At 52.3% G+C, this 24,219-nt stretch overlaps 8 protein-coding genes across 8 annotated transcripts; 3 read left to right on the top strand and 5 right to left on the bottom strand.

Annotated features, from left to right (window-relative positions):
- Window positions 1-32: 32 nt before the first annotated feature.
- On the bottom strand, window positions 33-1,280 carry ColSpa_01584 (UPF0591 membrane protein; the record flags this gene model as incomplete). Its single annotated transcript, XM_049267796.1, has 2 exons — window positions 33-315; window positions 520-1,280. The coding sequence occupies 2 exons, from the start codon at window positions 1,278-1,280 to the stop codon at window positions 33-35; spliced, it is 1,044 nt and encodes a 347-aa protein (XP_049123753.1).
- A 3,690-nt stretch (window positions 1,281-4,970) lies between these two features.
- Window positions 4,971-5,435, bottom strand: ColSpa_01583 (endo-beta-1,4-glucanase D; the record flags this gene model as incomplete). The annotated part of the gene is made up of 2 exons (XM_049267795.1): window positions 4,971-5,254; window positions 5,336-5,435. The coding sequence occupies 2 exons, from the start codon at window positions 5,433-5,435 to the stop codon at window positions 4,971-4,973; spliced, it is 384 nt and encodes a 127-aa protein (XP_049123752.1).
- A 4,390-nt stretch (window positions 5,436-9,825) lies between these two features.
- On the top strand, window positions 9,826-10,311 carry ColSpa_01582 (uncharacterized protein; the record flags this gene model as incomplete). Its single annotated transcript, XM_049267794.1, has 1 exon — window positions 9,826-10,311. One exon carries the CDS (start codon window positions 9,826-9,828, stop codon window positions 10,309-10,311), a length of 486 nt encoding a protein of 161 aa, XP_049123751.1.
- A 935-nt stretch (window positions 10,312-11,246) lies between these two features.
- ColSpa_01581 (uncharacterized protein) lies at window positions 11,247-11,534 on the bottom strand (the record flags this gene model as incomplete). The annotated part of the gene is made up of 2 exons (XM_049267793.1): window positions 11,247-11,284; window positions 11,393-11,534. The coding sequence occupies 2 exons, from the start codon at window positions 11,532-11,534 to the stop codon at window positions 11,247-11,249; spliced, it is 180 nt and encodes a 59-aa protein (XP_049123750.1).
- A 1,572-nt stretch (window positions 11,535-13,106) lies between these two features.
- ColSpa_01580 (putative serine/threonine-protein kinase mkcF) lies at window positions 13,107-14,620 on the top strand (the record flags this gene model as incomplete). Its single annotated transcript, XM_049267792.1, has 3 exons — window positions 13,107-13,395; window positions 13,567-14,492; window positions 14,609-14,620. 3 exons carry the CDS (start codon window positions 13,107-13,109, stop codon window positions 14,618-14,620), a joined length of 1,227 nt encoding a protein of 408 aa, XP_049123749.1.
- A 1,172-nt stretch (window positions 14,621-15,792) lies between these two features.
- Window positions 15,793-16,838, top strand: ColSpa_01579 (putative oxidoreductase YxbG; the record flags this gene model as incomplete). Its single annotated transcript, XM_049267791.1, is given in 4 exon segments — window positions 15,793-15,841; window positions 15,902-16,310; window positions 16,323-16,435; window positions 16,495-16,838. 4 exon segments carry the CDS (start codon window positions 15,793-15,795, stop codon window positions 16,836-16,838), a joined length of 915 nt encoding a protein of 304 aa, XP_049123748.1.
- Window positions 16,839-18,306: 1,468 nt separating this feature from the next.
- ColSpa_01578 (nitrogen assimilation transcription factor nirA) lies at window positions 18,307-19,249 on the bottom strand (the record flags this gene model as incomplete). The annotated part of the gene is made up of 3 exons (XM_049267790.1): window positions 18,307-18,320; window positions 18,386-18,988; window positions 19,042-19,249. 3 exons carry the CDS (start codon window positions 19,247-19,249, stop codon window positions 18,307-18,309), a joined length of 825 nt encoding a protein of 274 aa, XP_049123747.1.
- Window positions 19,250-22,842: 3,593 nt separating this feature from the next.
- ColSpa_01577 (uncharacterized protein) lies at window positions 22,843-24,048 on the bottom strand (the record flags this gene model as incomplete). Its single annotated transcript, XM_049267789.1, has 1 exon — window positions 22,843-24,048. The coding sequence occupies one exon, from the start codon at window positions 24,046-24,048 to the stop codon at window positions 22,843-22,845; it is 1,206 nt and encodes a 401-aa protein (XP_049123746.1).
- Between the last annotated feature and the right edge of the window lie 171 nt (window positions 24,049-24,219).

The following is a 24,219-nucleotide window of genomic DNA, read 5'->3' as shown; positions in this document are numbered from 1 at the left end:
GACCATCCACCTCTGGGCATAATCCAATTTCTTCAGTCTACATCATCAGCGCTCGTCTCGGTCTCGTGGGAGGCTGGTCCCATCTTCTTCCTAGCCTCCTCGAGTGCTTTGGCTTCGTCGTGGCTCTCATGGTCGTCGTTGCTAGGCAGGGGCTGGCCACCCGATTTGGAGCTGTCCGCGCCGGCCTTGAGGGTGCCGTCCTCGTTGACATCGTCCTTGAGATAGAGGGTGAAGAGAACGACGAGGTAGACGTCGCCGGTGGCCTTGTTCCGGAGAACATATCTAAGCTGGTGTGAGCGCTTAGGCCCCTCTTCCCTGCTACGAGTAAGAATGACGCAAGGAAAATGGTTGAATGGAAGGAACTCTCTCTTGAGGTAGCTGTGTTGCTGCACATTTGGTCTCACGGTAAATAGCATACGCCTCGGACGTTGACCAGAAAGCGTTTGCGGACGATGAAGACAAACGACTCGCAGCAAAGCCAAACAGACTACAGACTCAATGGGAAGGAGGGCTACTTACCGCAGACCTTGTCCGTCCCAGTACTTCATGATGGCCAACTGGAATCCAGGCAGACGGAGCGCCAGGTTGGCGAAATCGAGATATGGGTTGAAAAAGTCCATGCCGTACGTCTTGCCGTACTCGAATATCCAGTTCTCCTTGCTCTCTTTGCGCAGGGCCCACTTCATGCGCTCCTTAGCCGTGGCCGGCGCGCCAATCTTCTTCCGCGCCTCTAAGCCGGCCTCATCGCCTCCCTCCTCGAACCACAGGCCGCCCTTCTCCTTGTCGTGGACACCGGCCCCTACATGAATGGTGTTGAAGGAGCTCAGTGCAGGGCCGTAGAGGTGCGGGACGTCGGCGTACGCGTCGCCGTCCAGGCCCGGGTCGATCCACCATTTGACGATGTTGAGTGCTGTGTTGAAGCCCGGGGGGAGACGGTCACGGATGGGATGGTCAAAGTCATTGCCAAACTGCAGGTCCTCGGCCGAGATGCCCTGCTCAGCCGAGGAAGACGATGCGTCCGCGGGCTTCTTAGGGTTGAAGCGGAAGGAGATGCTGTACTGGTCATTATTGGTGGAGTGGGGTTCCGTGGAGAAGTAGGGGGAGGTGGACGGCGAGTTGCGCGGCAAGCCGGCGTAGTTTTGTATACGAACGTTCAGCTCGATGTCGGCCAAGTCGCTGGTGATCTTTGTGGGCTGCGCCTGGTTGACGGGGACCTCGACTTGAGAATCGAGGTCGTAGCTAGGGCCGGCGGTCACCCGGAGGATGTACTTCTCCGCCATTGCACTCTGAACTTGCCTTGTGCCGTTTGCTGAATTGTGGTCTGGGAAGTTTCGGCTCCTGATGTTGGGAAAGTCTCGGCTGTCTGAGTGAGACTCGCTGCAGACTTTGGGTGATGTAAGTGAGTGGCTTTGTGAGCGCGAACTGTGCCAAAGTATGCTTCGTCGATAAAGAACGAGAAAACTTTGAATCCAGACGTTGACGAGGAATGAGTCAAGAATTGAGAGTGATGCCCTGATGAGTACGAGGTAAGTGAGTTACAGACCGACTGAGAGAACGGAACAGGAAGAGGTCATCTTGGAGTAGGAGTGAGGTTGAAGGAGTGCCTAACAGATATGCGTGAGAAGTGACACCAAGCGTTGCCAAAAAACGGGCTGAGATTGAGTCGAGAGATGTATCTTCGTTAAGGCCGCAAAAAAATTGGAGAGGGCACAGGGAGCAATGACGTTGACATGAGAGACTAGACACACGCACCTTGCCTTAGTGTCCTCTTTGACCTCAGCTAGCCGCTTTGAATCGGGCAAGCATGTGTGGGATGCTTTCAGATGCTGTTTTAATTCCCATTCGGTGTCGTACCGAGGGTCTAGAACAAGAGGCGGCCGGACAAGGAAAAAGTCTGTAAACAGGAATATGCACACGTGAGAAACTCCTCACAAAGTTATTCAACTATCGGGGTGTACAATCGGGGATCTTTGAGTGATCCGATTCTTAATTCTAGCAGTCTCCCGTTTACAAAGACATGCACAATGTCATTCTTCCGTAAACAATTCGATTGGCTTCTGATATGACTCCTATCCGGCAACCACAGTTGACGATAGATAAAGTTATCGATGGCTGCTAGCCGCCATCAAATACACCCCCTGCAAGTTGTCTACTTTACTGAAGGTAAACCAAGAGAGCTTCGCTGGCAGCAATGTTGAACGCCGCCTCACCTCCTGATACCGTCACCGTCTCAAAGGTCTCCGTCCCGCCAATGGTACACGTTCCATTGTTGAAGTACTGCTGGCCGAAAGAAGCATTGCCTCCACGGTCCTGCCTCGCCTCTGCGCTCGCAGCCGTTACGCGCTTGGATCGGACGCGCGCTGCAGTTAGCCCGCTAAGCACGAAGGTCTCGGAACCTCGGGTTCCAGATCCACTGTAGTAGTTGGAGTTGTACAGTAAAGCTCTCAGAGGTGCGCCAGCAGTGTCGAATGTGACGTACGCAGCAAATGCGGATTTGCCGTCATCGAGAGCGGCCACGTGCTTAGCGCTGGCCATGAAGGCCGTTGCCGCGTAGGCTCCGACATACGGATTTCCCATCGAGTAGCGCCCGAAGAAGCTGTAGGGGTTGTTGCCAATGGTACCGTGATGAAAGTAGATCCTACTGACGTTGGAGACTGCAAGACGCACAGAGTAGTCCATGACCCAAAGGGCCGCTCCAAAGGACGGGGACACATTGGCTGCACCGCCTCCCGAAACTATCATGATTCGTTAGCTATGTTCGTCCGGTGCTGGTATCGGGATTACCTGAGTTAGTCTCCCCGAAGACGTAAGGCTTCTTGACCGCGAGTGCACTGGCGATATCGGTATCAAATCTGGTCGTGTCAGCCAGCAGCCGGTTCGAGAGGAAGAACCTACTTACAGGTGGACATTGCTTGCAATGTTCGCGTGAGACATTAGATTTGTCACCGTGCCTCCGGGATAGTTGTGGTGCGAGTAAGTCCTGACATAGTCCCTGACTGTGGCATTGCCGCTCGCAATCAGCTCTTCGGCCCCCCATTGCGGCGGTAGGGAGTTGGAGTTCCCGGCCTGAATGATGTTCTTCCTGCCGATGGCGCTCCCAACGGTGATTGCCCAATTGTTTTGAGACGCGGCGTCCACGGCGGGGTTCCATGTTCCCGAAGCGATGGGCTGCACTCCGGACCAGTCTGGGCACCACTTGTCAGCTCGTTCGGAACGAGAGCCACTACGACGCTTCCCTCTTACATTCGGGCTCATTCCCAAGCTCAATGGCGTAAAGGTTGGCCATCTCCTGCACAGCGATCTTGGCAGCGACGATGGTGTTGTCGACGTTGTTCTTCCCTCTGTTGAGGCCGAGGGTGACGTCGCCGCCGTATGTTGCGGCCAGCTTCATGAAGTTGGGTCCAAACGTCAGCGTCGAGGGAGCATCCGCCGCGTTCGCAACCGAGTAGACGACATACGCCGACGTTGATGCATCATACGACGCTCTGTCTTGCGTCGTACCGCCGATCCGGATGGGAGGCCAAGTGCCAGTCAGCGTCCTCAAGTTGGACAGACACTGGTTTGTCGCCGTGACGTTTTGGAAGTACGATGGAAATGCAAAGAATTCGAACCTCGAATATCTCAGCACCAGGATGGATGTTCAGAACGGTGGAGAAACTCACGACAAGCCGACAGGGGCTGGCTCAAGAGGAGCATACGAGAGACCGCCTGTATTGACCTTGCTTGGTACGGTGAACGTAGCGGCGGCCGCAAGGTGAGGAGCTGCCACAAGACAAGCTAGTGGAGAGCTAGACAACATTTTTGTGACGCTATTTCTCGGATACTAGTGGAACGGTACATCTCATCAAGAAGCGTGTGGTGTCATGCGACTATTTATCAGGCTGAGGCTTCATCTTACTGACTCGGCACTGAGGAGACCGAAGGCTACGATCCTCGACCTGGAGAGTAGTAATTTATCCGTCGTTCATAGAGGTGGTCGTCAGACTAGCAAGGGACATTGCAACGAGTGTCAGTCACTGCCGGCGCCAGGCCCTAGCCGCTGCATAAGCTTTTGCGTCTCTCTGTTTTCGCCAGGGCTTCCTTGCGAACATTGGATGCTTTTATGCCCCTCAAACGTGATGACAGTGCTTTTGACCAATCCAATGTGTTCTCGTTCTCCAGTCCCCAGTCGTGGAAGCACAGCCGCCTAGGTAATCTTGGAAAGTCTACTTCTCAAGATCACCGGTAAAGACGAAGCCAATTTCCCTCCCGCCTTAACCGATGGCGTTTGTACTTCCCCGCATCTGCCCCGTCGATATAAGCAACGACATGCTTGAAGTGTGCGGCGTGTGATCCTTTGTGAGGTTACATCGTGGTTATGGTGACGGGGATCAGCCGAAAGAGGAAGGCTAGAGCCTGCGGCTGTCCCTACTTGGCTGGAAGGATGTTGAAGGTCTCTATTTCTTCCCTTGGACAGGGACGATCGAGTCACGCCGATATGCAAGCTGGTTTGTATGAAAAGATGGCGGTGTTTGCGGCATTTTCTTTTTGCCACTGGGCCACTGCAGACTTGCTATAAACTTAGAACTGAGAAGTATCCACGTACATTTCACCTGCCTTGTGCAACAGGTGATCATCTGGTCACTTCCACAAAGAGAACAATGAGCTTCTTCTCAAGTATTTTAATTGCAAAGCCTAGGACCGAGGTAGTTGTTTTCGACATGTATTATCGCCTAGTCCAGGGAAAAGAGTCGGGATTCGAGGATGCACTTAGAGTTGATCGAGTCTCAACAAGCAAGTAAAGAAGCGGAAGTTGAAGAGGTTGAACACTTGGCAACATCCACACGGCTGAAGGTCTAAAGGACACAAAGTCGAATGATTGCTACGAACATAATTACATTGTGAACGACAAGCTAAGCTTATTACTGGTCTTCTGCTTAACCTCAAACACACATGAGGAATAAAACAACAAATAAGCCCCCAAATACTGCCTAGCAAACCAGAGGCGCACCACCAGGCGCCTTGTAATTGGTAGGCACTGGGTAGTAAATGTTGACCAATAAACCGGGATCGTTTGGGCTGTATGCCCCGGGAAATGACATAAGGTTGGGCTTATATGTACCCGTGCCACCGCTGACACGAAGTTGCGCGCAGGAGATGTACAACTGCGCACCGCCGGGGCTGCTGGCGCTGTGCAGAGCGACGTGCTCAATGCGAAGGAAGTACTCGCCATCTGCGAGGCATCCTGGGATCTGGACGTTGAGAGTTGTCTTACCTGTAGAGGTGGACAGTTAGTCCGAGTCTCGCAATAGTTTATAGGACAGAGGGGACGAACCATTAGTCGGCCAAGTCAAACCCCCGGAGGCAACCGCCGGACCGTCATTGAATATCTTGAACCAATTCTTGCCCGAGCCGTCCCAGTTAGTAATGCTGGTACCGGCTGGCGCCTTGGCCATGTAGAAGTTGACCGGCCCAGGATGAGAGACAGAAGCTTTGGCATTGTAGCCTGGGAGTTTTGTTAAAGTGAGCAAGACTAGCGTATACTTAGCCAAAACGAACCGATAGTAGACCCGGCAGTAACATCTAGAACCTTGGCTCCTTGGCTACCAGGGGCTAGTTGGTAGCATGTCATCTGTGAACTGGTAACATCGGTGACAGGTCCGTTTGACTGGAAGTTTGCTGTCTTTCGGACAACTTCCCAATCTTGTGTGGTCTTGCCATTATAAGTGACAGACGGGAATACGTCTAGGCACAAGTCAGCTCCGCCCAAATTCTCGGATTAGTCGGGAAGGGCATTGTCATACAATGGGCTGAGGTGTAAGACACCATAGCAATCGCCGACATGAACTTCATCTTTGATATGCAACGTTTTCTTTCGAAACGTAGAGAGCTGTCGGGGTCTCTTGGTCAATTAGGTGAGAACGCGTGATTAAAATGTATTGTCACTTGAGGTAACAGCCTTCAAGCAGGCAAATAGGGGCAATTCACTGGGATCTTATACAGCCTTATCGTGAGCCTGGCTGCCATACATGGCAAAGGAAAATAATCGATTTTCTCGTGCCGTGTGTACCCATGCAATTTGGTGCGGATAAAGAGGGGGAGGGGGCTGTCCTGCTGACGTCTGAACAACCGACGGGTAAAAGTTGTACAGCCATTGAACAGCGACCTCTATATCACCCCAATATCTTGGTTCATATAGGAAAGAGACCCATTTTGCATCTGAACTGTAGTCCAATGTCACGCGTCCACTACGTTTAACACATGTGAACGAACCAAGCTCGAAATATTTGGACAAGGCAACGCCGATAGCCATCCGTGCCACAATCATGTCCACGCAAAGACCTACCGACAGAGAATGGAAGACCGCCAGGCGAACGCCAATTTCTTATTTTTCCATTTAAGCGGTGATTAAATTATATGACTGTTTAAACGACGATCAACGCCATCCTTCTGGCCCATGTTGGTAGCTAGGCTCACGCCAATACTGAATCATTGAATTCAACGCGCCAATTTTCAACTCCACCTTGGCTCAAAGAGCAGGCAGCTTCGACATCACATCATCTTCATGCAACGTATATTTATTGACTATGGAAGCAAGGAGTTTCCAAGTCGTGGTGTGTTGCAGACCATAAGACTGGAAACAATACATAGCTGTGCCTTCCCCGGAATCTAACCCCACGACTTCACTTGTAAGCTTTGCCGCCTCAGCCATGGCGAGTTCAAGACCTTGATGGTTACACATTCTGCTGGAATATTGTAATTCATACGTTGAGGACGATCAAAGAAGCAGATTGGCGGTGGAATGATATGATGGAGCCGCCCGAGCAAGTCCTTAGGGCATCTCCAGTTATATGCCTGGCTTTCGAGGGCTTTTCCACCCTCTGGTATGCTTCGCTTCCTTTTATCCAACGCCGTTAGTTCCGAACACCTTTTGGGCGTCCTTAGAAGTTGTGTCCTTAATTACTGGGAAGCAGACCAGGCTCTGGCGGATTCCTTTTGCAGCCCCTCAGCCCCTGCCTCCCGATTGCGAGCGAATTCGGTGGTCTCCAAGTGACATGGAACGATGTCGCAACGTTAATCTCAGTCTTTAACCGAGGAGTCCAGCTGTAAGGAGAGCTCCCCGCAGCTTCTTCAGACGTCCCACGATCGAATCCATTCTCTCCGAAACCAGGTCGCATTCCAGCAAAATCAAGCGGTCCTCCTTTCTGAGGTTTTGGTCGAGTTCCTTCAGCGCATAACTAAGCTTGGGAACGCAGCTGGCCAAAGACGACTAAAGATCTACCAAGACAAGCGTGACGGTGGACGGCGAAAAACGGGGCGAGGGGGTGAAAGAAATGATTTTGAGCTCAGGGATCTCGAACTGATGGAGCTGGTCGCCCTGCGGGTTCGCAGCGGCGACAAATTTGAAACGGACATGGCTAGGGCAGAGCAAAAGTTCCATCATGTCTGCGCATTTATAGTGGCAGGAAAGACCAGAATTCGGCATAGTGACAGGGCAGTGAGGGCACGCTCGAATCCCGCGCTCATTCAACAGTCCGCGCGGGAGACGCCGTGGGAAGGATGCAAAGCGGAGATGGACGATTCCCTCACAAAGCAAAGGTACCTACCCACCCTACTTACCTGTACCTGTTTGCCTGTCCAAAGCGAGGTACATGTGAGAAAACAGCCAATCAAACCGCTTCCAAGTGCCCCACACCTCGGGGCCGGGTCGCCGTGGGCGCCGATGGGGCGACCCCACTTTCAGTGCGCGCATCCGTACCTAGCGCCCGCAAGCTCGTAAGCACGCTAAATTTCATTTCAGCCTTTTTTCGATGGACACACTCTCATCTCCTTCCGACACGTACGTACCAGACTGGCCAGGCCAAACCAGTCAAGCTTACACCTAGGTACCTGCCTGCCCCGGATTGGCCATCAATGAGGGGAATTCCTGCAAAGATTTCGACCCAGCCTTGAGCACAGACGGTTCAGTCGCATTTGGTGTCGTCAAGGTGTCTTCAAGGCACCGTCCGAACCCATCAACCTAGCCTGCTTTTGACACAAATGACACGTCTGAACTATTCGAACTCCCTGTTGGTCGTTCTCGTCATTCAGATGAAACTTCAAAGATAATGTGGTCCAATAGAGGACCAGAAACTCTGAGTCTCTCCCTTTCTATTCTAGTCTTCTTACTTTATCTTCTTCGGGCCCGGGTGATCATTTGGGCAATTCGATAGGCACAGCACCTAGAACCACGAGTGGAGGATCCTTCGACTCGCCTCGATCTCGTTGGCCTTGCCCTGCAGCCTAGCCATCTGGATGGCACAGCGATGCCAAGAAAAACACTGTTGTGTTTGTTTATCCTGGCCATCGGTCTCCATGGATGATTTCGGCCTCTTCCGAAGACGTGCCAACATCTCATCATCTCATTCAATCCCGCTCTCTCCAGCATCATGCATTGATTCGCGATACTAGAACTCAGCATCATCGACGTGAGAGTTGATGGCTGAATGACGAGAAGACAATTCGATGACCGTCACACATGACTCTACCAACGGGGCTGACAGGCCTACATACACTTGTCCAGGTTGCCCATGCCAATCCCATGCCTCATGTCATGTCGGCTACCTGCCCCTCGAGTTCCCGTGCGCCCGTTCGGACGGGTTGCACGTCGAGTCGTGAGATTGGCGTCCACCAACCGACGCCACATTTCGCTCAAAACCTTGCCAACTCATCCCTCCGGCCTAGCCTACTAGTGTAGGTGCTCGCCGATGCCCCCCTCAACCCAACTCCCTCTCCCTGGGCTTCTCGTCGATCCAAGCCCAAGGTTGCACCAAACATCAAAGAAAGCAGAGAGACACGCACGCACGCACGTTTGTCTCCCCCCAAACAACTGGACATCTGGAACCCGCTCCCCATTTCTCCATCTCATCCAAAGCTTGTCCTGAGTCGTGTTTGGCAAGTACCGATAAGCACTTTGCTTGCTTTCGTGAAACACTCCCTCAGCTCGCCCCGATCTTTCAGCTCATGCCTGTCAGCCCACATTGCTTCCCCATCCCACCCTTCATTGGTTCGCATTCTTGACCCTCTCCCTCTAATAACCTTGCCTGCTTCTTGATTTCCATTACTTCCAATACGGCTGCTGTTACCTGCAATCACTCGACACCTCTTAACCATGTTGTTGAGTTGACAGACATGGACCCAACAACGGTTGTTGGAGCAGTGTCGGCTCTCGTCGACCTCTTCGCTGACGGAGCTGAGCATTACTCACACTGGAAGAGAAGGCGTGCCCTCGAGAACCACTATTGCCGGACAACGGATTCTGGTGTTCAGAGGGATGTTATCACTTGTGCTTTGAGTACATCTTTGACTGTCTCTGGCAACCAAATCAAGGAGACGTATGACATTGGATTTACTATACTCGGAGCCGAATTCTCCATGGGCGATGGTGAGTCCCTTCTCGATACCCTCTCCTCGTGTGGTGTGCTCCTCAGCTAGTGATCGTGTTGTCATCTCAGTTGTTGAGTTTTGCGCTGATGAAGACAACTTGTAGCAACATGTCGGGATACGCTCTGCAACCAGTTGTTCAATCTCAGTAGCCGGATGTCACACTTGCGCCGGGTTGCCGCCGACTCGAATTCAACCGGTCTTCTAAATCTCTCAGACATTATACAGACATCCGAGTCAGCGAGGATCGCTTCCGTTCGAGCCCTAGCAGAATTGTACCCTCGCGTCGCAGGCGGCCGGCCTGACATCCCAAAACATCTCCCCATCCCTAAACCTCGATCACGCCAAGATTGGTCGGCATCGCGATATCCGGCCAGCCTAGCAGAAGACGACAATGAAGACGACGACAAGATGACAACAGCCATGACTATGACCACAGACCAAACGGCATTCCAATCAGAACCTCCCTCGCCTCCTCCGACTCCGCCAGTACCAAAACTCACCGGCAGCGACGATGCGTCCCTATACGCGCCCTCCGAGGCAGGCGCCAGCAGCACCGGCACTGTTCTCCGTCCAAAAGTCAGCGTCTTCAGCATGTTCTGCCCCGAGGCCATGACCTTCCAGGTTGATCTCTCCAAGAAAATCCCAGAGATGCCCAAGAGGTGCAAGTGTGGCTACCGGTGGATGCCGCTGCTACCCGACAATAAGGATTACGTTGTCCTCAAAGAAGGATTCAGAATGTCCAGCCGCTTCTTGGCCAAGTCGCATTCCGACAGGAATGAGTTTGCCTGCTGTCTCTGCGTACCGGCAGGGAAGACGAATAAGTACGAATCGGCCGATGCATTGCGAGTACACATCAACGTCTCCCACACCAAATGGCAGATTCTCCACGACCGAGACATTTCCTAGTGTTCCCTCGCAATGACGGTCTGGCTGGAGCTGGATCATGGGTGCTATCTTGGGCCGGACACGCTGGGCGCCTTCTTATCGATTGGTGGCGTTTTTTTCTTTTTTCCATCGCGACAGTTTGTTCATCACACTATCTGTCGGACGGGCGCAAAAGGGGTTTCAGGAGCCACACACACAAACTTTTGTCGTTGTTTTTGGAAGGTATACTATGGGGTTCGCTGTCTGTAAATACAAGATACCCAGCGGGAGAGAATGTGCTCTTATTAAAAAACGTAATTGGCTAGGTATGCCAGTCCATATCATCTTAACAATACCTATCATCGGCCCGTCGATGTCGGCTTTTTCTGGTTGGACAACTCGTAACCGATGTCGAGCTTCCTCATCGGAGTTAGACCCTTGTGCACCTGAGCGTGATGAATCGCACTAACGCCCCAGAACGCCGCCAGACGTACAGGTCACTAATGCAAGGCACAGGCGGGCCTTGGAATCACTTTGCAAGCGCGATAGAGCTGTTCAGGGTTTCTACGCTCTCCAGAGTTGTTCCTGGAACCCAATCGGGGAACCAGAATTGTGTCTATAATTACGCATTCGGTACCGGAGGTTGGCATGAATTGGGTTTGCTGGACAGTTAGAAAATATGGAGTATGCCACCTATGATTCAGTGTAACAAGCAGTACAATACTTGCGAATCGCATGGGCAACCTTAGTAGTATCTTCATGTTACTGCCGCAATTCTACGAAATCATCTGAAGTATGTTTATATCGCCTCATAGGATTTGACGCCCCTGAACAGAAGAAGGCCAAAAGCCACTTAAGTTGAAGGCATGTAACCCTTGCTTGCGGAATGGGATGCACGAGCCTCCAACCCCCGCCTAATTGCAAACCGGATGCTATCACCAAGTTCATCTGCAGAAGAGACAAGCAGTGCCCCCTCTTTATAGATTCTCGGTGAGTGCGGTCTGAGATCTCAGGCCTCCAGGAGGTCAGCTCAGTCAATACTGTTTGGATTCAGCCTCACTTACACAGGTAGCCCGGCTCAGTAAACCAGCTCTCCGTACTCACAACTGCCCGTACCACATACAGCTGCGCACGATGCAGGTGTATCGATTGCTGATGACGGGGTTCTGAGTGATACCAGAGCATTCGAAATTGTCGCACTGCTCGACAAGCTCGGTGATCTTGTGACCACAGCGGTGGTGGATGAAGACCTTGCGTTGACACATCAACGCTTCTAGACGGGCGGGAAATAGGGAGTGATCCTGCGAGGCGGTTGATGAAATGGAGGCGGTGTGCGCTTGTTTCTGTATTTGTATGGATTCTGGCGGTTCGTTCGTTTGTTTCGAACCCCTGGGCCGGCCCGAGCAATGCGAATGTGACGGACAACTGCCCTGGTCAACATTTCTGCTGGGGTCATATGTCATGAGCGTAGGCTTATCTGAGATACGTAGAGGCGCGACTTTCAAAGGCCGTCTAGTCCTTCATGTTCGCCAGAATATCAATCTTAGTGACCGACAGGATTATAGAAGTAGAGATTGCGTTGGTGGTTTTCTCTGTCAACCTTGTGTAACGTTGTCGATATTCCAGGGTTGAGGCATGTAGCAACGGAGGCGGCGTACTCCTAAATTCTTAACGTTCACGAGCGATCGATCGCTAGAGCTCGATGAGTCTGGGGTACAAAATGCGTACACACTGTCGAATTGTTCTCGCATAGCAGATCCGGCGCACCTTTTCCTCCGGATCTCAATTAACCCGCCGTTACGACCATCATCGGTTTGGTCATGAAGACACTTGATCCCACAGCCGCCAAGCCTATTTGGACAAAGCCAGCGGACAAATGCCTTAGGTAGCCCTGTGCAACAACGGTTCAATTAAATAACTCAAACGATTTATAATAATAAAAAAGAGTTGGCGGTAGTCTCCAAAGATGGGCAAAGGTAGGCAGGCAGGAGTTAATAGTGTAAAGAGGGAGCTTACATTGTGAGAGCACAGTGTGGATTGATCGAGTTCACCGGCGACACACCGATTCATCGGCGCCCCACCGGACGGTTCAAACGCTCCGGGTGCGGGGCTACGTGGGGTACTTGGGAGCTTCATGGACAGTGTGAGGTCATAACAATCAACAAACACCCTCTCTTTTCCACTGGAAAGAGACACTCCCTGCCTTGCTCACCTGGCTCACCACCTTGCACTGAACTGGACCTCAGGCATTGCAGCTTGCTTACCTTGACCTTGCTCGCCCCAAGTACTATGTAAACACAGCACCAGCATCGGCGCGCCCAAAGCTTCAACAAGTCATCGCATCCCTCCACCACCGACGGACACCCCGCAACCATCGCCATCCGTGCTCTGTTGCTGCCCCAGACAGCAAAGAACGCACCGATCATCTGACCCGCGACAGCTCCGACCTCTGGCCAAACACACAAAACACACAAACGCCGCCGCCTCTCTTGCTGCCCTTGGCCATGACCCAAGATTCTCTGCTGGTCTGACGACCCCAGATCAACCAACCTACCCTGAGGCGTCATGTCGTTGATTCCATACCATCCGCGAGAAGGTCGCGAGATAGTCCTGTTTGTCGCCTTGATCCCCGTACTTTGCTACTTCTTTTCTAATGCTCTTCTTCCAGTCGGCACCGCAATGCAATTGTCGTCCGCGACCCCTCTTCCCAGCGCCTCGAGATTCGGGGCCTATCCGAGTGCCCGACTTGCCGTCAACCCTTGCGGTCGTCTTCCCCAGAGCGCCAATTCGACAGTGCTCGCCATCATGAGTCCTTCGTCGACCCCAACTACTTCCGCATGCTGCGAGCCAGCGGCCACGACGTTCGAGCCGATCATCCTCCGTCCAGTCCTATCCGCCGATTTGTACAACCAAGCTTACCCCACCCGCAAGCCGCCGTTATTGAGGATGCCGAGGATGCCGAGTTCGTTTCGAGTTCACCAGCTGTCCAGGAGGGCAGCCGCATTCGCCGCGACGCCTTCAGTCCCAACTACTTCAAGACATTCTTTGTCGAGGAAAAGGAGCTTGGTCGCGGGGGGAAAGGTGTCGTGCTACTCGTCCGTCATGAAATTGACGGCTGCCATCTCGGTATGTGCCCTCCGAAACAGATGTACCTGCAGGTTACTGACAGTTGTAAGGTCACTTTGCATGTAAGCGAGTGCCCGTAGGCAACGACCATGCATGGCTCGAGAAAGGTATGATAGAACAAGCCACACCGCGTTCCTTTAACGAACCTTTGCTGAAACCAAATCCTCTTAGTACTCGTCGAAGTCGAGTTGCTCGCCAAACTGTCGCACCCGAATCTGGTCTCCTACCGCCACGTCTGGCTTGAGGACGTCTCGTTGACTCGGTTCGGCCCGAGTGTGGCATGTGCCTTTATTCTACAACAATACTGCAATGGCGGCGACTTGCTTCAATACATTATTGGTGACCAACCCAAGGAATCCACGAAGGAGCAGCTCAAGGCGCAGATGCGACGCAAGTCCAAAGGCCAACTCGAACTGCCTCGCGACCATTTCGCTTCACAGAGATTGTTGTCTTTTGAGGAAATATTCTCTCTCTTCAAAGACATCACCTCTGGACTCGCATACCTCCACGCTGCCAGTTACATCCACCGTGACCTCAAACCGAGTAACTGTCTTTTACATCGCGAAGGCAGTGGGCTGCTCTGTCTAATCAGTGATTTCGGCGAGGTCCAGTCTGAAAACATGGTCCGCAAGTCAACCGGATCGACCGGAACTATTTCCTATTGTGCCCCAGAAGTTTTGAAGAAAGACTTGACGGGTCGCTACGGCAACTTCACCGTCAAGTCTGATATCTTCTCTCTTGGAATGATTCTTTACTTCATGTGCTTCGGCCGTTTGCCTTACCGCAGTGCAAACACGATCAACGAAGAACTGGAAGACATCGATGAACTGCGCGCGGAAATTACCGACTGGCAGGGCTTCCAAGACGAACGCAGAGAGCGCCCAGATCTTCCATCAAAGCTTTACCAGCTTCTTAAGAAGTTGCTCGCCCTCGACCCCTCGCAACGCCCAAGCGCAAGCGAGGTACTGGCCGCTATGAAGACAGAATCGAGCCTTGATGGTGTCCCTCGTGGTAGAAGCTCCAGCCCGCCAATGGGTCTTAATGGACGCCGCATCCAGAGTCTGGACTCTCCGATGCCCCGAGTACCCCTATTTCAGGTATGTGACCTATCAACTTTTAGGGGTTGCGCTATCTATCAAACTGACTTTGTCGCAGATCCCCATAAGCAAGCGAGGTACCCATTGTCCCAAGAAGGATACAACATTCCTAGCAGGGCAGCCGATGACGATTCACCGCGGGCCAGTTCGCGGGGACAGTCGAGCTCTAGCTCACCACGGCTTCGGCCCCAGGCTCACGCGATGGTTTCGTCACGCAGTCAAGATAGCTTCCTCCGCTTGTCTCCCGAACGGGAAGAGAGTGTGGATTCCAGCAAAGACGAGCCGCCTCTGAACTCCCCGCCGCTGTTGATGCCGCCTACTGCGACACCTTTCGAAGCCTTGCAGCACAAACTTATGATAGGAAGCATGCGAGCTAACCAGCTTATACGCTACAACGCCGGTCCTCTGCTGGCGGTCCTCCGGCTCGGCTTCTTCCTGAGCAAGATGCTTAGTTTGACGCGCCCATGTTGGCCATTCATGGTCAGTCCAAACATCGCAGCACCCCTGGTGATACTGGCTGCGCTCGATCTTGGTCTCGCCAATGCCGGTACAAGACCGCTCACCCGATATGGGCAAGAGACCAGTAGACGCATATCCAATGGTCTACCATGGGCATGGGGCTTGCGAGGGAGCATCGTTCTTGTCGTTCTGCATGCGGTTGTTCTTTGGGTCGGCGGCCGCTGGAACACTCTGTGCACAACAGGGCCCAATACGTGGCATTTGTGATGATCTAAGTATTCAGCAACCAAAGCGGATGCATTGGTATCTTCGGGAATTAAGTATAAAGGAAAAGCCGAACTGTGCACTGGCTGAACATGCTAGCCATTGAAATTATCTGGTCAGGTTTGATTTGTGTTGAGGAGCAGCCGATGAGTGTCGGCAATGAAACTCGATGGGAGGTATGATCAACATCGCTCTCTTTCGGGCGATTCTATGTCCTGTTTTTATTATTAGTCACATGGGTGGGCTTCTTTTGGAACACGTACTCTATCACACAACAGCGGCCGCCTCTGCAAAGACGCATGCGGTCTGGTACCAATAAGTAGGTAGTGTCTGGTAGGTCGCTGCGTTCTCAGACTTCAACATTCCAGTTTTGGAGTGATATTTGTGCTGTCCAGTAGCTTCAAGATGATTTTCACATGCAAACTTCTTATATCAGATCGATCGTCTACAACTTGAAACGGAGAGCGATGGGTTTCGCCGTTTGTCCCGTTCTTATCCCATACAAATCTCATCTCATTCCACCCCCTCATGTGGTCGTGGGGCAGAACTCATAAGTGATCCAGACCTGCTTCCAAACATGGCGTCACTGCTTCGAGGCACTGCGTTCATCACTGGCGCTGCTTCAGGTCAATCTCCCATGCAAACCACCATACGTCCTACAAAGCTGACGAAAAGGTAACGCCAAGGCATCGGCAAGCAAACAGCCCTAGCCTTCGCAAAGAACGGCATCACGCGCCTCGCCCTCGCCGACGTTAACCGCGAGGCTCTCCAGGCAACGTCAAACCTCCTACGGCGTCAGTACCGTGCTGTCGAAGTCCTTGACCTCCCGATCGACGTCCGCAACGCCTCGGAAGTGACAATCGGCATTGCCGAGGCCGTGTCGTGCTTCGGGCGCCTCGACGTGGCCGTGAACAATGCCGGAATTGGAGGCAGCGGCCGGTCTACGCATGAGACTGATGAAGATGAATTTGTCAGAGTGGTCGATATCGACCTATACGGTGTGCTAAGGTGCCAGCGTGAGGAGATCAAGGTCATGCTGCGTCAAGAGTACGCACAACGGGTCCCAAAAGTCTCGGTCAAAGTCGCAGCGTTGATGTGAGTGTCCAGAGATCTAGGATTCCGGCGGGGCCGCGGGGCCATCATCAACGTCGCGTCCGTTCTCGGCGTCGTGTCGCCGGCGCCGTTCATGTTCCAAACGGCGTACTCAACCGCGAAGCACGGTGAGTCAAAGACATGACCAACTGTTGGGGGGGCGATCTTCATTAAAGGTTTGTGCTAGGAGTGATGGGTCTGACAAAGAGCGACGCCAACACATACGGCCCTCGCGGCATTCGAATCAACGCCGTCTGTCCGGGGTTCATTTCGACACCAATTAACCTTGCTCAAGCACAAGAGTCCGGGGGTGCGCTGGATCGTTATATCGAAAATACGCCGCTCAAACGTCTGGGCACGGTCGAAGAGGTTGCTGATTGTGAGGCTTCATATTCCTTCCATCATGTGTTTCTTCTCGGCAGGTTAACTGAGCTGACCCGGACTACAGGCATCGTTTTTCTTGCATCTGACATGAGTAGTTTTATGCAAGGGACCGGTCTTGTTGCTGATGGTGGGCTCACGGCGCATTAACACCAGGGTTAGGTGCGTTGTGTCATGTAGCTCGAAGCGACGAGTTGAAGAGCTTGTTTCCCCAGCATGTCTGAGAAGTTGAGTACTGATATTAGACCAGTTGCACCTGGTAGATGTTGCCTCGATTGGGCGAGTACGAGCTTGTGTCGAGTCCAACGCAAGACCACGATGAATGATAATGATCCGACCATGGCGGGGCATCATCTTAGTCCTCATCCGCCCTCTCTTTTGAAATTCTACAGGTTCTACTAGGTTGGTGCAGTCTCAAAAACTCAGAAAGTCCAGCTCATGGTTTCTTGGGGCTTCGTGCCTCCTATCCCTGACCACCGTATCCGCGATTGAATTTTGCACCAGCTCGCCAAGACTCACAGAGCCCATTGTGTGAAGAGAATCCTTGTTACCTATCCATTCCATATCTTCCTGGCAGGAAACCTTGACGACTGGTGATGCGCTCAAGTTGTTTATCTCGTTCTTGGTATGGCCTATCTGATCATCTATGATCTTTCGCGATGTAGTCTGAGTCTCCATAACAGTACCTTCAACTGCCTGCGTGGTGTCATGAGAGATCAATGGCGAGTTAAATCTAACACTTGACATTCTTGAGCCGTACTCACTCATTAGCTCATCGTACCCGAAGTCCCCCTTCTGTGACGTAGACATGGCATTCCCATCATGTGTGCTGATTGGCCAACTGTCAGATGGCGGTGTGACGAAGATAGAATCTTCAGGAGGCTTGATCTTGGTTTCTGAGGGCTCTTCTAATTCGCGGTCTGGTTCATTGATAAAGTTCAAGTTGAAGTTCTGACGATCGCTGCTACTTGTGATGAATTCAATCGCGTCGAATGAAGGGCGATTGCCCACATAAAATTGGCTTGGTGAGGACTTGCGAGGTGGCTCTCGTGACTGATCAGTGGAGAATGACAAAAGCGGGCGACCGAGCTCCAATGCCATTTGACCCGTAGCAGATGAACGCCGTTTCTTGCACGGTTGGTCGTTGCCAGGATCTGCTTCGCGCCTTGCTGGGAGAACCGGGTTCCCATTGTCCATGCTACGTCTCGAGCCCGAGATCGAAAGCGGAACTTTTCCACTGCCGGTCAATGGGACTGGTGGCTGACAAAAACCACTAGGATTGCTGATGTCGGTTCGGAGCTGCACAAGAACCGTCTGCAGAAGATTCTTCATGCGTGCCGCTGGTTCGTATGCTTGCCTCATGTCGCCAATGACGGTGGCCAATATCTCGAGGTATCCGAGGTATGTTCGTCTGTCAGATTCGCTGCGGTGATATGCCGTTGCCGCGATCAAGGCAATAGCCGCTGTTCCGGCGTGTTGGACGGCTGTGATGAAGGTTTTGGTACCGTCAAATCGCTGACGATGGTGCCAGAATATCTTTGCTACGCGTATTGCGTGAAAGCTGCAGATTTTACGAGACGCCGCCGTTTTACTAGGCTCCAGTTTCATGTGCGGCGTTCTAGTTTCTGGAGACTGTTTGCAATTCTGATTTGATGGCTCTCTTGAGTCCGAACTTGAGTTTGGAGTACAATACGAACCGTCATTTTTGTCGTCGCGCTCGATCTCCTCGTACTTCGCCCATGGACGATGAAGCAATATCATAGAAACATGGTACTGTTGGTGTAGAAGGAAGTAGCTGGAAGGAGCATGCTTGATGTTGGCAGGTTTCCATTGCAGACGTTCCGGTAATCGCTTGTACCAGTTTTGGAGCTGACGATCAAGGGCGATGGCGTGGAGGTACGCGGTGTCTTCTCTCTCTTCATTTCCATCGTGCTTGTCTCCACCTCTTACATTGTGTGTATCCCGGTTCTGAACTTTGTCTCCCCTTTCAACGATGCGACCGCCGAGCACCATCAACTCGACGAGATGGTCGTATATCTCTGCAGTAGTGTTCGCTTGATCAGCATGTCCGGGTCGTCCCATAAGTGATGTCAGCTGCGAGCACCCTCTAGAGAGCAGGTCCATGCTGATGTCCTGATTCTTGATACTAGGTGGCCGACCAAAAAATAGTACCCAGTACTTGTCGTATATTCCGCAAGCCCTCATCACCATGTGGCGGATCTGGGCCTCATGTTCGCTAATTCCGCTAATACGAACGTCAATGTGAAGTCCAATATCGAAAGCCAGTCTGTTGGCCATTCCTTTGACATTTGTTAGGAGGTACTTGAAAATAGGCAGCCTGCTTTGAACTCACCAGCATACATCCATCCAGTGTTACCTCTGCCAACACCGCATTCCAGGTCGCCAAGAATTAGCAGAGCCTGTACGCTAGGAATACTGCCAGGGCTCTCAATCACGGCGCTGAGCATGTGCTTGGCCTCTCTATGTAGGCTGCTCTCCCAATTTCCCAGTGCAATTCGCTTGGCATCTTCCCGACCAGAGTCGGCGAAGCGGAAACCCATGGCTAACATCGAAATGTGCAAGAATGACGAGTAGCAACTTGGGTCTTTCGATTCGCGGTTAGACTCAAACGTCTCTCTGTGAACGATTTGGATCACACTGTTGTAATGCATCCAAAAGTTGCTCATGAGATAGTCGTGAGTCGCGCTTGATAGAGACCGGATAACGCGCTCGGCTCGACGATCCTGTTCCGGAGGCTCACGACATGTGGGAATGTCCGTGGGCTCGGTGTGGCACACGTGAGAGTCGGTTCTAGGCCAGAGAAACCGTAGCCGTTCAGATAGTTGATCAAGTGAAAGGTTTCCCCTGATTGATAGAAGACAGTGGACAACATCCTCCACGCCCAGTTCGAGCAGGTGAGAAAGAGAATGGTCTTTCGACAAAGGCTCAAATCTCGGGTACGTAACCGACGCCGTGTCGGCGCAGTCCCCTCCTTGCGCCATGCAGTATTCGTTGCCAGAGTCAGGTGGAGAGGGGACTCCTCGAGCGAGCGATCGCTTAGACTGTGTCTCTTGCTGTTCAAGTGGCATTTCTGACTGCTTTGGGGCTTCATGTCTCGATTTCGGAGGATGTACTGCCGGAGGAGGTTGAACGCCTTTCTCCAGCAGCATGCCCTCGAGCATGGCGATGCGATTCGACAAAGAGGACATGTATGCCTTGGAGATTGGCCTTTCCTCGGAGCGTCAGTGTTACCGAATCCATGGTAGATTTGAGTTCACCGTCGTGTTTACATACCGTCTCCGCTCGTCGTCATTCTTAATAACACACTCACTGCCGGCTTTCTTGCACTGAACGCACTCGGACTCGCCCTTTGGAACCACGCACCTAATCCTCCTGTCCCGGCACGAAGCACATGCAACAGAGGCTCTATGTCTGACTTGCTGCTTGCCTTGGTGGGTTGTTTGCGTGCCAAAAGTAATGTTTGCCTGAGTGGAAGTTCCGGCAACCTCCTCCGAGGCTGACCTATCCTCTCCCTTTATGGCAATCATGTTCATACACTTTACTTGCGGAACCAAGTGTGTTCGGACATCGACAGGAATTGAATGCAGATATGTGTGACGAGTGATGGCGACACGACGACAGGGATTATGTATATTTCAGAAGGAAGGGGGTGTACAGAAACATGATAAGCCTTGGAAGAAGGCAGGTCAACTTCAAAGGCATGGACGCCGAAGAAGTAGAAGCTTAAGAAGATCAAGATGAGAAGGTTAGGAACCCACTGTGACGACAAACCAACGGGGCCGTGGAAGTACTACGCAGGCCACCCCTCTTCCACCTCTCGCTGCAAGTTTTTGGCTAGAACAAGACTCCCGGCTTGGTAGGGACCGCCGGAAAGACTGTGGATCCTAACAAGCTAAAGATGTGGTGGGATGCGGCGGTGCGGGTGGAGGCATAGGCGCGTAGATAGGAAACATACGAGACAGCTCGCTTCCCCAAAACAGGACTTGCAGCAAGCTCTCTGGATTCTAATTCGAGGCTTGTCTGTGTGGGGGATTGTCAGTGCCCTGACCTTTGGGGCAATACTGTAGCCCTGCCAAGAGACACATTGATGGTGCAGCACTTGTCGGCCTGTAGCTTTTTTGTTCGACAAATCCTCATACTACCTCGAGTAGAGTGATGGAACTGGTGACCAACTATCTTTAGGCTATCTTTAGGCTACCCACTACCCCAGACAAGACCCAGTTGCGGGATCATTTGCGACGAACCCCACAGTCAATGGTCTGGGGATAGTGGATCAAGAAGTGAGGGCTTGCAGCTTGGGCACTGGCAGGACAATCATCGGTATGAGGAGATGAAGAGCGGGGAAACATGGGAAGATGACAAGGTCCAAGTCGGCAATGGATTGTCCGACGTGAGAACGGGTGAGCTTCTGTTGCCTCAACACCGCGTGTATGCATATTGGATGCGGGGAGTTTGCGAGGCCCGCCGATTACCGCAGATGGATGGCGTAGCTGACCTTCAGTGTTGGCACCCAAGGTCGAATGAGAAGAGGCTGGCTAATTGCCGATGGGTATTCCGCGCGGAAAGTAAGGCCCTGACCTGGCCGGCTCCTTTCTCCTTTCCTTTTCCCCTCGGCTTACGGCCTATACGCGTCCAAGAGGGAGCTGAGAACCGCAGGTCTATCGTTTCGTGGGGTAAGAGCGGCGGAGTTTGGAGATTCGTGAATTGTGGAAATATGAACGTAGGGTGGTCTGTGAAGACGGGTTCGACAGACACTTTTTGACGTCGAATCGACTGCTGAGCGAGGTTGGAAGTCGGAACATGAACGTGAAAAGTGTATGAATCGGGCGAGATGCAAGCCAACCAAAAGGCAGTGACGCAACCCCGCGTTATCTCCGCTCCCGCAAACCTAGTCGGTTAGCGCAGTCTAATGTACTTCCGCTGGCTCGCCGGGATGATGCGCTCAGATGGTGTGATGTCGTGAGCCAATGAGACCGCGCCAAGCACGACTATGACTGCTTCACGTCTGTCTTCATACTCCATCTCACCCGCACCACATCCCAAAGAGATCCAGATACGAACACCGACATCGAGGAGACAGCCGGCCGCTTGTTCCATGCACCCACCTATCAGCTTGTATGTCCATGCGTTGATACTGCGACTTACCTCCGCTCCCAAGTCTGCATTACTCCTTTCGGTAGTCGGTATACCTGCGTTTTACGTGACTTTTGATCGGACATGGAAAAGAGTACATGCTCGGCTCAGCCCATCCTCATGACAGCCATTTCCTTTCCTGTCCGGAAGCACAAACATCATCTAAGCGTATTGGACAAGCACCTGGCTCTCCCACGCAGCTACGCCAGCTACCTCTACGGCCGTGCCACATGCTTTGTATGGTACATTCATCTGGCCTCTGACTGGCTTGCTTCCTCCCAATCATCACTTGGCCGACCTACAGGTTTAGTCCTCGGTCACCGCAACCTGCAGCTCGGATGACGTTTCGCCCCTGCCCATCTAACTCCATGACTACACTGTCTTTGGATGTCCTTGCTGTGCGGAAGGATTGGTGAGCAGGCAGAACATCAACATCAAGCTAAGTAAGGTAAAGAGAGTGACAGTCTTTACCCGCTGCTCCTCAATTTCTCGGCCACTCAGAAGGGTTGATCGTAGACAATCCTGAATCACGACAATCGACTGAAGAATGGTTCATCTCGCCCCGCCATATTTCATGACGCTAGCTGATCGTGAAAACTTATAATGGAAGTTGCTCTATGGTTTCGCATGGATCATTGGACTGGTTCCTCAATACCGCAAGCGCGGAGACGGTAGAGTGGAGATCACCGGGTCCCGCTCGGGATAGGTGGACCTAACATCCTGGGATCCTTCCAGCAACATCTCTCGCTATAACTTACTAAGTAGGAGACAAGGCACAGTGAAAAGGGAACGGACGGCCTATCATGGGAATTACGAGTTCAACCGTTTCTAGTCTGTAGTCTTCATCTACTGTCATCTAGGTTTCGTCTACTCTTGCCCACTTCTTCTTGCTTTTTCTTAGTCTATCCTTTTTCTACTTCCGTATCTTGTTTGGTATACTCTTCGCCGTCCACTATTCGTCTATGCTCTTAGGCAATACCAACTTCGTCAAGTACTTGTTCTAGTCAAGTTCGGCGTCCGTGTCAAATGCACCGATGATATCCAGTTGCAGGCCTTGATCTCTGCATGCTTCCTTAATCTCTGGAGAAACTCCGTTGTCGCCCTCGACCACCACGAATGTTTTCCAGGTCTTGGCGACAATGTCCTTGGTCTGAACCGTGTATAGCAGGAGGTCCGCCACCTCTGCATCCGTGCCCATTTCGTTGAAGAACTCCAAGGTTTCCATCTCGGGTGGGAGGCCCACCGAGTGCATGCGTGGCTTCTTGGACGTTTTCCCGAAAAGCTGGTAGTCCCAGTTCATCCGTATCGTCTTGAGAGCCTCAAACTCTCTCATTCTCAACGGTTTTCGGCAACTGAGCGTCGGTGAGTCGACAATCAACGTCTTGAGAGAGTGTGCTTGCGATGTGAGCGCGAGGACGTAATCGGCGAAGTTGTCAGAACTCTCCTGCAGCTCTGGCCTCGGTTCCAGTGTTTGCGTCATGACAAATTCCTCTAGCCCCTCGGGAAATTCGAGAAGATCCGACAACCCATCGTCATTGATATCGCATTCAATGAAATGTAGCTTTTTCAACGCTGTCTCATGTGGGCGCTCCATGAAGTCGAATCCTTTCTCGTCAAGCTTTGCCCTTTTGATAGTGAGAGTTTCCAATGTCGGATGGGCAAAAATGTGGATGTTCTCCCGCAGGTCCCAATATGCATCATCGGGGCATTGGTAGAAGAGGGTACACTCCTTGAGGTAGGCCAAGTCGAAGGGCCCGTTGAACAACGTGCCTATACCGTGCAACAGGACGTTCGGCACAGCAATGTCAAGTTTCTCCAAATTGGACATGACAGAGAGTGTGCGCGAAAGCGTGTCGGAGCGCGAGGGGTCGTAATGAGAGTTGTGAACAGGGCCATCCAAAGCCAGGCGCGACAGCTCCTCATTAGGGTAAACAAGTTTCACCTCGTTAATGGCCGAGCCGCGGCGTGGCCGACGGCCTAGTGACTCGCTGAATGTGAGATGAAGCTCCGGGCTCTGGAAGTGAACGCTTTTATACAGAACAGCATCGGCCAGTCTGTGGTACCGTTTGTTCAACCGCGACACATTGCAGAGGTCTTTTTGAGATAGCTGGCTGAGCGTTTCAAAGAGAAGCTCCTCCGGCAGGGCGGCAAGGCGGTCTCGTTTGGCGTCGTCGCCGTTAGTGTCGCCATCAGGAAAGAGTAGCATACTCGTCGCCGAATATGAACCCAGGGGCCTGGTCCCGGTGGAGTGGTCTTATCTTCGTATCGTGGAGATCCTCACCTGACGGGGCCTTGCGGGAACAGCGGGGCAATTTGCCGTAGTGTTGACCAGAGAATATAAAAAGAGGGGCAAACAAGTGATTAAGCTCAAAAAAAG

This window comes from Colletotrichum spaethianum, assembly GCF_022836535.1.
Source record: "Colletotrichum spaethianum MAFF 239500 DNA, contig03, whole genome shotgun sequence".
Taxonomy (NCBI): Eukaryota; Fungi; Ascomycota; class Sordariomycetes; order Glomerellales; family Glomerellaceae; genus Colletotrichum; species Colletotrichum spaethianum.
This window is presented reverse-complemented; position numbering and strand designations above follow the sequence as displayed.